Source organism: Erythrolamprus reginae, chromosome 2 (assembly GCF_031021105.1).
Source record: "Erythrolamprus reginae isolate rEryReg1 chromosome 2, rEryReg1.hap1, whole genome shotgun sequence".
In the NCBI taxonomy this organism is placed as follows: Eukaryota; Metazoa; Chordata; class Lepidosauria; order Squamata; family Dipsadidae; genus Erythrolamprus; species Erythrolamprus reginae.
This window is the reverse complement of record NC_091951.1, coordinates 99053337-99065745: the sequence shown is the minus strand read 5'-3', so window position 1 is coordinate 99065745 and position 12409 is coordinate 99053337. Positions and strand designations below refer to the sequence as shown.

Genomic DNA, 12409 nt, shown 5'->3' with positions numbered 1-12409 from the left:
CAGGAAGAAAAGTTTGATCTTCCCATTAGGTAAAAAAAGAAAGAGAAGTTTGGATAGCTGAAGGGCTACCAAATTTTTTACTACCACACTGTGGGCATGGCTTATGCAGGATGCCCTGCATTTTCATTCAACATCTTTCAGTGCAAATTGGGTGCTGTGGGGTGGAGCTCCATTTTCACTACCCCACTGCGTTCCCCCCACCCCCGCGTCCTGGTAGCAGCCCATCCCTGAATACGCTGAATAACAATGGTTTCTATTTACGCCTAAACTATGCCCATAAATATCCAGTGTACTTCCTTCTCCAAATGCTGGGACCTTATCATTCAAGAAGTAGAAAATTATATCCTGTAATATTCTAGCTCGCTTAAAGGACACAGATTTATCAGTGAGCTTTATTTTTCAAAGGAGTGACTTGGAAACACATCTGGATGCTCAAATTATGCGACACAAATCTGAAAGAAACTCTGAAAAATTCAAAGTCGACAGAAGCAGGAACACAAGGTATCTTGGGATTGAGTGCTAAAGCAAAGGTAAAAATGACAGTGCACATAATCATAAAGTAAATGCGAACACAAGACACGAAGAAGATCCAGGGAAAATTATAAAGGTTCCTAGTGCTTGCATTTTTTTAAAAAAAGAAGCAACCAAAACATCCAAAGTGGTGGCTGTATTCCTAATCCAAACTACAGTATGTTCAGGGTCTGCTAATGGGATAGATTCCCTTCCCCCCCCCCCCACTAAAGCATTTTCTCTGATAACAAAGAGTTTTCTTTTCCTAAAATTTAAAAATCAAAGGAAATGGCTGCTGTTCTTAGGATTGTTGGTTGCTGATCCATATCATCTATTGCAGTGTTTTTCAACCAGTGTGCTGTGGCACACTAGTGTGCCGCGAGACATGGTCAGGTGTGTCGCGAAAAAGGAAGCTCAGGCTCCAGTCTCGCAACTTTTTGCTGAGAGAGAGAGAGAGAGAGAGAGAGAGAAAGAAAGCAAGAGAGAAAGAGAGAGAAAGCAAGTGTCAGAAAGAAAGCAAGAGAGAGAGAGAGAGAAAGAAAGCAAGAGAGAGAGAGAGAGATAAATGAGCAAAAAGGGGAGGAAAAAACTTTGCTGAGATAGAGAGAGTGAGAGAGAGAAAGAAAAAGAGAAAGAGAGAGAAAGCAAGTGTCAGAGAGAAAGAAAGCAAGAGAGAGAGAGAGAGAAAGAGAGAGAAGGAAAGCAAGAGAGAGAGAGAGATAAATGAGCTAAAAGGGGAGGAAAAAACTTTGCTGAGAGAGAGAGAGAAAGAAAGAGAGAAAGAAAGAGAGAAAGCAAGTGTCGGAGAGAAAGCAAGCAAGAGAGAGAGAGAGATAAATGAGCAAAAAGGGGAGGAAAAAACTTTGCTGAGATAGAGAGAGTGAGAGAGAGAAAGAAAGAGAGAAAGAGAGAGAAAGCAAGTGTCAGAGAAAGAAAGCAAGAGAGAGAGAGAGAGAAAGAGAGAGAAGGAAAGCAAGAGAGAGAGAGATAAATGAGCAAAAAGGGGAGGAAAAAACTTTGCTGAGAGAGAGAGAGTGAGAGAGAGAAAGCAAGAGAGAAAGAGAGAGAAAGCAAGTGTCAGAGAGAAAGAAAGCAATAGAGAGAGATAAATGAGCAAAAAGTGGAGGAAAAAAGAGAAATGAGAAAATGATTGAGACAGAATGAGAGGAAAGAGAGAGAAACAAAAGAGAGAGAGAGAGAAGTGACTCTTGATTTAAAGCATATGATAAAAAGCACCCAAAGAATAAGAGAGGGGAAAAAACCCAGCCCTCACCTGTTTTTGGAAATGGTTCAAGAGTGTGTATACACACACACGCAAGGGTGGGGAGGAGACAGGGATGGAAAAAGAGAGGAAAGTGTCTTAGGGTGTCATTTTGTGTCATTTTGGTTGGTGGTGTGCCCCAGGATTTTAAAATGTAAAAAATGTGCTGCGGCTCAAAAAAGGTTGAAAATCACTGATCTATTGGTTTAACCTCAGCTGAGATTCAGCGGTAGCCAAGAGAATATTGTGTCACGTTTTATAAATAATATACATCAAATGCTTCGCAAACTGCATTTTCACTGGAATAATGAAAATTATGAGAACAGTTATCTAGTAATAGTTACAGAAACAAATGTCTCCCCAGTTTTATTTGTAAAATTTTTCTGAAACCCAAATTGAAGCAATCTATAATTCTCCAGCAGAAATATAAGCAGCATAAATGTAATGACTGATTACTTAGTGATTCCAAAATAATTATTATTATTATTATTATTATTATTATTATTATTATTATTATTATTATTATTATTATTATTATAGGAACTATTTAAGAAAGCACCATTGTACCAGTTTCTATTACTTTCTTGCTCATAAAGTATTTGATGGTCCGAATCTATTAAGACAATACATACTATAAAATGAAGTAGATGTTCTACAGGTTCAAACAACCTCTAGATGGCTTTTGCTTCCAATTCCCACCACTTTCAATTAGGACATGTAATGATTTTGAGATGATGTGAGTTGTCATCAAAATTCTGAAGGACCTTTTTCGTCAAGTTAAAAGGGAAATATCTTCCAAGTACCATTTGAGTAAACTTGCAAATGGGTTGCACATTGAGTAATCACTACTCAGGAAGACCTACAGTTCTGCTATATTCAAAATAACTTCTGAATATATGGTGCTCCTGTTACACAGATACCAAGGGCAATCGAGAATGGAGTTTTTTGCTGCATTGTAAGTACAGTGGTACCTCTACCTAAGAACGCCTCTACTTACGAACTTTTCTAGATAAGAACCGTGTTCAAGATTTTTCTGCCTCTTCTCAAGAACCATTTTCCACTTACAAACCCAAACCTCCAAAACTGTAACTGGAAAAGGCAGGGAGAAGCCTCCGTGGGGCCTCTCTAGGAATCTCCTGGGAGGAAACATGGCTGGGAAAGGTGGGGAGAAGCCTCCGTGGGCCTCTCTAGGAATCTCCTGGGAGGAAACAGGGCCTCCACCCTCCCTGTGGTTTCCCCAATCGCACGCATTATTTGCTTTTACATTGATTCCTATGGGGGAAATTGCTTCTTCTTACAAACTTTTCTACTTAAGAACCTGCTCACAGAACGAATTAGGTTCGTAAGTAGAGGTACCACTGTACTATAAACTCTACTGTGCTATATGTAAGTGTAGATGCTGATTATTTTGCATTCATTCATTGATGCCCATCACAAAACGATATGCACAAAGATTACCAAGTGCCAGTTATAGGCATATCCCCCAAGAAAAGCTCTGCCCAATGAGACATGAATCTATATTGGCTGGCAACGGCAGTGCTCCAGTGAGGGCAGCCATCAACCCCAATATTTGCACTGATGCCATTCCTTGACATGCTTTTCCCTTTTATTATTGCTCGTCTGCCGAGCACCACTGTCTGCAGACCACAAACAGAGCGGGGCTCCGGCACAAATCACAGGCGGCTAGCACGCTGCGTTGGCAGGATCTTCAGCAGCTGGGGCGAGAGTCTTGGTGGCGGAGACCATTCCTCTAAGTAGAACACAGAAGGCTTCAGGGAGCCTCTTCTGACCTTAACCTCGGGCAATTTCTTTTTACAGTCCTCTCGGCTACCAGAACAATGGGCAGTGCAACACGCCGTGGCTCTGGTCATCATCCTGTCCAAGGGCTGCAAAGAATGAAGCCAGTATGGCAAGAAATCCCAGCTCCGAAGCCACCTGGGCAGTCGGTCGGGGCTTCGTGACTGCATGATGTTGATAACGGCCACACAAGCGAGAAGAATCAGGAACGGAGCTCCCACTCCTGCCAGCACCGGCCATCCTGCCACGGAGAGTCCAAAAACCAACGACGGCAACAAGAGGAAGCAGATGATCAGGTAGAAGACAGCAAACCAGCGATACTTGGCTGTCTGCTCACCTAAGGCTTCGGCCATGCGGATCGGGAGGCGACTACAAGGCAGGGGATACCACAGCAAAATCCCAGAGATGTTGAAGAAGAAATGGCAGAGAGCAATCTGGGAAGGGAAGCCAGAAACATAGCAGTCCTCTTGGGTGCAACATTCACAAGAAATGCATAACCAGGCACGGGGTTTGGGGGGAGGGCAAGGGAAGGGAAGGTGTCAGGCCGAAGCCGACATTTTATTTTATTTATTAGATTTGTATGCCGCCCCTCCCCGTAGACTCGGGATTTGAGTCGGAGACTTTGGCCTGCCACAGATTATGTTTTAGGAAATATTCTTCTTGTGGGAATTTGGGAGGGGCCGTTGCATGAGGGTTGCAGAGAGGTAGCCAAAACAGATTCCTTCTAGATTCTCAAGGTCATCCTTTGTTCGGAAGCTGCACGGATGTTGATGGGAGTGCTGGACATGTTGGCAGAAACAGACTGGACCATGTGATGAACTTGTGGGTGTGGGCACAAGGGGAATGAACTTTTTGTCAGGGTTCCAGGTAACATCCAAATTTAAATCAGAGTCCAAGTCAAGGCACCGGGGAACCAGAATCACAGCATGCTTATTGTTTGTTTGTTTGTTTGTTTGTTTGTTTGTTTGTTTGTATTTATTTATTTATTTATTTATTTATTTATTTATTTGTATGCCGCCCCTCTCCGCAGACTCGGGGCGGCTAACAACAGTAATAAAACAGTGTATAACAATAATCCAATACTAAAAACAGTTAAAAACCCATTACTGTATATAAAAACCAAACATACATACAGACATACCATGCATAAAATTTTAAAGGCCTAGGGGGAAAGTGTATCTCAGTCCCCCCCATGCCTGGCGGCAGAGGTGGGTTTTAAGCAGCTTACAAAAGGCAAGGAAGGTGGGGGCAATTCTAATCTCTGGGGGGAGTTGGTTCCAGAGGGCCGGGGCCACCACAGAGAAGGCTCTTCCCCTGGGTCCTGCCAAGTGACATTGTTTGGTTGACGGGACCCGGAGAAGGCCAACTCTGTGGGACCTAACTGGTTGCTGGGATTCGTGCAGCAGAAGGCGGTCCCTGAGGTAATCTGGTTCGGTGCCATGAAGGGCTTTATAGGTCATAACCAACACTTTGAATTGTGACCGGAAACTGATTGGCAACCAATGCAGACTGCGGTGTGTTGGTGTAACATGGGCATATTTGGGAAAGCCCATGATTGCTCTCGCAGCTGCATTCTGCACGATCTGAAGCTTCCCACCCAGTTGAGAGTTCACACACTTTCACAACCTGGGTGGGCAATGTGACAGGTTTGTGGGTGGGGGACAAAACATTTGAACTTTCAACTGGGTGGGAAGCTCAGATTCTGGTTCCCCGGTACGGGTGCCAGGATGGCTCTGGAAATAAATTGAAACTTTGAGGAAAACTTTGACTTGGACTCTGATTTAAATTTGGATGTTACCTGGGAGTTCATTCCCCTTGTGCTCACACTTCCACCCAGGTGGTGGACATATGACGACCTTGAACTTCTCGAACGAATGCTTTGTGGCTGCATCTGCTCCCTCATGAAATCACCCCTCCCAAGTTCCCATGAACAGAGTGGGTGTGGCAATTGTCAGTGGCATGTAAAGAAATCCTTAGGCTGGAGATCTATTGTCCTAGAACCTAAGCCATCATCCCTAGTTCAACAAAATAGAAAGAGGGCATCTCCTTACCTGCAAGGCACTGGCCAATTTATCCCCTGGACTGGCCAGGGCTGCTAGGATAGCCGTGGTTGTCGTTCCAATGTTAGAGCCAAGAGTGAGGGGATACACACGTTCTAAGCTGATCACCCCGAGACCTGTCCCACAAAAGAAAAGAGGAGCTGGTCAGAAAGCAACAACTTCCTTCCCCACAGTACACACTAGAGGAGGGAGCCCTCCTTATTCCACAAAAGCAGATTTCCCAAAGATGAGTCCAGTTACTCATTGCGCTGGGGAACAATTTGTAACACAATTTCTGTTGAGTTTGATTTTTGAGCTTTTTTCAGTTATTTAGGCATATTAGCTTCAAAACTGTAGTTAGTTTCTTCTACCACTTCAAGGGTTTTTTTTCTCTACACCTTATATATATAATATAGTTAATTAGGCAACGTGAGCATCAAATTGCATTTTTAACATAGCCATCTTGCTAACTTTCCAGAAACTCTTGGTGCACTCAATGAGGAGCAGCGTGAGCGATTCCACCAAGATTTGAAGGTCATGGAGGCATGGGATCAAGGTAGATGGGATGTACATATGATGGCTGACTATTGTTGGAACATCAAGCAAGAATGTCCACTCCAGAAAAAGCTATAAGTGAAAAATTTTACCTTAATATGTATATTTACCGTTTGATTAAAAAAAACACACACACATCCCCTAGCACGATTTTGCTTCTCTGCATTTGCAGAGGGACAATTTTACTTCTGTGCATGCTCAGAGAGCCAAAAAATTGCCAAAAATTAGGGAAAAAAGATGGCGGCGCACACGGACCAGCAAAAACCGCACCGGAGCTGTCACACCAAATTTGCACAATCGGCATCATTACCAGAGCAGCACACTGGACCGGACCGGTAGGAACCCACCTCTGCCCTACCCCCAAGCTGGCTTCCTCCTGCCATAGTGAATGGGTCAGACGTGGCTAAGAAACATTGTTGGCAGATTGGTGCTTCTCTTCTCCTCTTGCAGGGAATTAAAAATCCACAGTAAATTTCATCCTGAGTTACTTTTCTATAACACAGTCCCTCCATCTTGAGTTGCCACTGGGATTTGTGGGGGCAGAGGAAGGAAAGCTAGATCAGTGGTTCTCAACCTTTCTAATGCTCCTTAATACAGTTAATACGTAGACTCGGGGCGGCTCACAACAGTGATAAAAACAATATATAATGACAAATCTAATAGTTAGAATCTAAAATAACAATAGTACATTTAAAATTTTAAAAGCAAGAAACCCCAATATATAAAAACATACATACAGTCATATCATGCACAAAAACTACATAGGCAGGGGGAGATGTCTCAGTTCCCCCACACTTGACGACAGAGGTGGGTTTTAAGGAGTTTACGAAAGGCAAGGAGGGTGGGGGCAGTTCTAATCTCTGGAGGGAGCTGATTCCAGAGGGTCGGAGCTGCCACAGAGAAGGCTCTTCCCGTGGGTCTCGTTAGACGACATTGTTTAGTCAAGGGGACCCAGAGAAGACCAACTCTGTGGGACCTAACCGGTTGCTGGATTCGTGCGGCAGAAGGCGGTCTTGTAGATACCCTGGTCCGATGCCATGAAGGGCTTTATAGGTGATGACCAACACTTTGAATTGTGACTGGAAACTGATCGGCAACCAATGCAGACTGCAGAGTGTTGGAGTAACATGGGCATATTTGGGAAAGCCCATGATTGCTCTCGCAGCTGCATACAGTTCCTCATGTTGTGGTGACCCCCAACCATAAGTCTAGTGCCAATTCTCCCAACAGAACTTTAAGCTGAGGATCAGAGGGACACCCCAACTGTAAATGCCTGATTGGTCCGATTGTAAAAATATGTTCCAAGGCACCAGACTAGAAGCTTTAGTTCCTAACCCCATGGGAAATTTGTCTTTTCCCATGGTTTTAGGGGACCCCTGGGAAATGATTGTTCGGCCCCCAAAGGGGTCCCGACCCCCAGGTTGAGGGTCACGGCTCTAGAGGGACTTACCTACGAGAGGGGTGATTGCTGAAGTGAAGACGGAGCTACTTTGCATAATAAACGTCATCCCGGCACCAACAAGCATGGCAAAGTAACCGGTGGCCCATCCAAAAGGTGATGGAAGATCTGCACCAAAGCAGCACAAGGTCAGAAGCAGCAAAGATGAAGAGAGGAGTCACTTAGGGGGGCTCCACTACAGGAACGTGGTGGTGCCCTTCAGAGGCCCGACATCTAAACGTGCTGACCCAAGGAATCTCCAACCTGGGAGGGGAGAGAACCAATCTATCGGCCTACCTGTGTTAATGACCTTCTGGATGGCTCTGGCCACCTGGCCTTTGAGCACAGAGTTCAGCAGTTTGACCAACATCATAAGGCAGGTGCACAGGACAGTCAAGGATCCAGCCAGCAGCATGAGTCCTACAGCCAAGTCTGGCAGAGAGGAGTCCACAAATAGGTGATTGCCTGGACAAAGGAGCAGCGGTCAATGCAAGAGGCCTGCTTCTCCCCCGCCGGCTGCCACTTACTTTCGTGGTCTGGCAGGAGGAACTGGGGCATCTGAGGCACCTGTAGCCATTTCTCTCAGAGCTTTGTTGCAAGACGTTGCTGGTGCTTACATTTCTGTGGCATGGCACCGCTGAAGTTCCCAGCGCATTCCAGACTGTTAAAGGAGCTGCAGTTCAGGGCCCTTCCACTGGTGCCTAGTGGAGAAATCTATGAAAAAAGAGGGTCCGCATAACATTTTGTAGAAACTCTGCAGAGATGAGTGATGAAACCTTCCCCCATTCATTTCCAGCCCCAAACACTTTTATTATAATGCCATTAATACTTAGGCCATTCAATTCTTCCTTTTGGTCATTCAAAAGCATTCCTCGTGGGTAAAATATTGCTAAAATATTGATTCTAACATGAAGTAGCCTCCATAACAATTTTCATACTTCATCCATCAGCACTCATTTAGCCAAAGAAAGAGAGGGGGCAGGGGGAAGGGAGAGAATGAGAGAAAGAGAGAGAGAGAAGGGAGGGAAGGAGGGATGAACAAAGGAAGGAAGGAAGGAAGGAAGGAAAGAAGGAAGGAAGGAAGGAAAGAAAGAAGGAAGGAAGGAAAGAAGGAGGGAGGGAGGGGAGAGCAGCGAAGGAAGAGAGGAAGGGAGCAGAGGGGAGGGAAGAGGGGAGGGGGAGAGGAGAGAAACATTAAGAAGAATAGGGTCAATTATCTGTTTGTTCAATAAGGAGGCAGCAGAAAAAGCATTGTGGTATATGGAGAACTCTGGGATGGGTTTCTAGGATTCTCTGATCCCAGATATATATAAATATAACCTTTCTCTTTCTTCTTTCTTTTTCTTTCCTTCTCTCTCTTTCCCTTTAGCTTTTTTCCCCTTTTATATTTAGTTAGTTAGTTATTTAGTTAGTTAATTAGTTAGTCCAATATACCATACACATTGAAGAGAATAAACATGTAGTAATACAGTATATATCAAGGAAAGGATAGAAGAAAAGATTGAAGAATAGAGGAGATATATGAAAGGAAGAAAAGACACATGAGATATAGGAAAGACAATTGGACAGGGGATAGAAGGCACTTACTAGTGCACTTATACACTATATGTTGATATGTTCCCCCACTTCTTATACTAGAAGGAGGGGAACATATCAACCCAGGAAAACACCAAACATTGATATACTAGTTAATGAAAACTACTGGCAGCTATATGGCCAAAAGGACATTAGAGTGTTGTAGCTAATTTCACTGCTCTCTGTTTCATACTATATGTGTGTGTGTGGTTTTGTGTGTGTGTGTGTACTTGCAAATACATACATGTATACCTACACACACATATATACACATACAGTGGTACCTCTACTTAAGAACGCCTCTACTTAAGAACTTTTCAAAATAAGAACCGGGTGTTCAAGATTTTTTCCCCCTCTTCCTAAGAACCATTTTCTACTTAAGAACCCGAGCCCAGAAAAATTTCCCAGGAAATTTGAGAGCAGCGTGAAGACCCGGCCAGTTTCCTGCCATTCCCCCTTTAATCCCGGCCATCTTGGGTTTTTCTGTGCTGCCAGAGGAGCCTTTTGGTGGTGCTTAAGGAGGCTTTGGCAGTCCAGAGTGAACAAAGCATTTTCCTTTCTCTGGGCGCTTGGAGAGAGAATAAACCTCTGCCAGCGCCCAGAGAAAATAAACACTCCCTTCGCCCTGGGCAGCGACTGTGCTCCTCCTCTTCTTCCTCCTCCTCCTCCCACCCAAATTCCAAACTTTTATTTCTTTCCTAATGGGTTTGCATGCCTTATTTGCTTTTGTATTGATTCCTATGGGAAAAATTGCTTCTACTTACTAACTTTTCTACTTAAGAACCTGGTCACAGAACGAATTAAGTTCTTAAGTAAGAGGTACCACCCTAGTATTGTATGTGTGATAAATTATACTTTTAATAACATGCCATGACATTCATGATATTCATGTTTGACTCATTAGAGATTTTTCAATCAATGTATGAAAGAAATCTCAGCATAGCAGCCCTTCGTCCAAGGACTTACTCCTGGTGAGCCATTTGCCATTTGAGCTTGAGATTCAGGGCAGGATCAGAAACAGCTGCTAGGGGGCAGAAGGAGCTGGCAAGAACCCCTCCTGGTGGGGAAACAGATTATACACATTCTCCAGAAAACTTCCACCATTGCAAAATGAAAGAGAAAGGTTTTTATACTATGGGTTACAACACAACTGAGCTGGAAATAGATTGGCTCCATATTCAGATTCAATTGATGCAATGGGGCTTTGGAATTTGTGCACAATCCTCATTTTAAGCTTTTCTCCCCCATAATAGATGTGCGCAACTATAAATAATTATGAATGTCTTTCTTTTTAAATCTATATACTATCATCATCATCATGTAACCACTCATTTAGTTACTGGATTTTTTTTTTTAAAAAGAATCCAAACTAGTGTAAATAGAGAAAATTAACATATTCCAAAGAGAAAATTAACATATACCAAAGAGAAAATTAACACATTCCAATTCCAATATGGAACTCTAATTAGGAGGAAAAGCATATTCAATTCACTGGTGGCTGAATTGCATTTTAAAATGTTTTTTCATTTGTGCTTATCTATAGAGAGGCACAATTTTAAAGACAGTTAACTGAAAGTTTCCAAGGCAATTGGCATTCCCTCACACCTAGGATACCTGAAAGATTACCTATGACTACGTTGCCTATCCAAGTGCTAGGTCTCAGATTAGGGCTCAAACTAAGAGTAGTAATAGTGCCCATCCGCTGGTCGGAACTACCAGTTCGCCCGAACTGGTCCTAACTGGCAGCAGCCAATCTCTTTTTTTAAAAAAATATATTTTTATTGGTTTTTGCACATACATAACACAATACAAACAACATACAACAGTGCTCTGTGCATGTGTTCCCATCACCCGACTAAACATACATTCCCCACCACCAATTGGTCCTAACTGGCCCGAACTGGTCCTAACTGGCAGTAGCCAATCTCTGCCTTAGAGGTTCCACTAAATGAGTTAAATAGACTGTGTTAATCGGAGAGAAACCTTCTCAGTGGTGGCCTCTTTATAGGCCGGAGAATCTGGAATATCTTCTGCATGGTATTTGCTGTTAGCCGCCCCGAGTCTTCGGAGAGGAGCAGCATACAAATCTAATAAATTATTATTAAATGATTGTTATCTCTTACATCCCCCCCACCCCCCCACTCCCATTGTATCCTTTGTCTTCTTTGGCACAATTCTCACCTGTGGAGCAGGCACTTCACACCACACTCGAATCAGACTTCTGTTATGCAAGCTTTCATTGCCCATGGCAATCCCTGTGATCACCGACTTATCCAGCTGAAGGGGACAAGAAAAATCCTTCAATTAGGGCAAGACTGGAAGATGCCTCTCTCATCCCCACCTCCCACGGTTACTGTACAGGTGGCCCTCAACTTATAACCACAGCTGGGACCATAATTTCCATTGCTAAGCACGGTGGCCATTAAATGCGTCACTTAAGTGGATTACTGTAACGCCGACAGGACTGGGGACACCAATCATCAGCCCCTGCCTATGAATGAATGTATGCTGAATGGAATGTATGCTGGCGGATTGGTAATTACTGATTTAAATTAAATTGGGGTTTTAGACCGTTTGTTTTTAGTTATCATTGGATTTCTGAATTGTATTGGTTTTCACATGCTGTAAGCTACCCCAAGTCCTCGAAGATGGGCAGGATATAAATCCTAATAATAATAATAATAATAACAATAATAATAATAATAACAACAACAACAACATTAATAATAATAATAATAATATAAGCCAGTGAAAGTGTGATCCCAGTGGTACTTTGCACGCTGGACGCAGTGCCAGACATTTGAAAACCATTGGAATTGACAAAATCTCCATCTGTCAATTGCAAAAAGGCCGCTTTACTGGGATCGGCGAACATAATTCGCCGCTACATCACGCAGTCCTAGGTGCTTGGGAAGCGCCCGACTGGTGATGAAATACGAAATCCAGCATAGTGATCTCGTTTCCTGTGTTGTATTGACATAATAATAATATCATTATTATCATCATTATCAATTAATTAATTAATTAATTAATTAATTAATTCATTCATTAGATTTCTATGCCACCCGAGATGACTCAGGGCAGCGTACAACATTAAATATAACAATATTTTAAAAATCTAATAACTGTAAAATATGAGAAAATTTACTAAAACTTTTTAAAAGACCCCATGTACACTCACACACATTCATCCAATCCAATCATACCTCATATCGGCCAGATATTATTATTATT

The 12409-nt window shown here is 43.0% G+C and overlaps 1 protein-coding gene across 4 annotated transcripts in view; it reads right to left on the bottom strand.

Moving 5' to 3' along the window:
- Positions 1-378: 378 nt before the first annotated feature.
- The window catches only part of SLC34A1 (solute carrier family 34 member 1), a 31443-nt gene continuing 19412 nt past the window's right edge, over positions 379-12409 (bottom strand). For all 4 annotated transcript variants that reach the window (XM_070738832.1, XM_070738834.1, XM_070738833.1 and 1 more), the window contains 6 exons: positions 11357-11452; positions 8218-8314; positions 7898-8065; positions 7613-7729; positions 5620-5744; positions 379-4002 (listed from right to left, as the gene is read on the bottom strand). In XM_070738832.1, the coding sequence (XP_070594933.1) occupies positions 3445-4002; positions 5620-5744; positions 7613-7729; positions 7898-8065; positions 8218-8314; positions 11357-11452 (1161 nt within the window). In that variant the 3' untranslated portion in view covers positions 379-3444. The remainder of the gene's footprint in view (positions 4003-5619; positions 5745-7612; positions 7730-7897; positions 8066-8217; positions 8315-11356; positions 11453-12409) is intronic.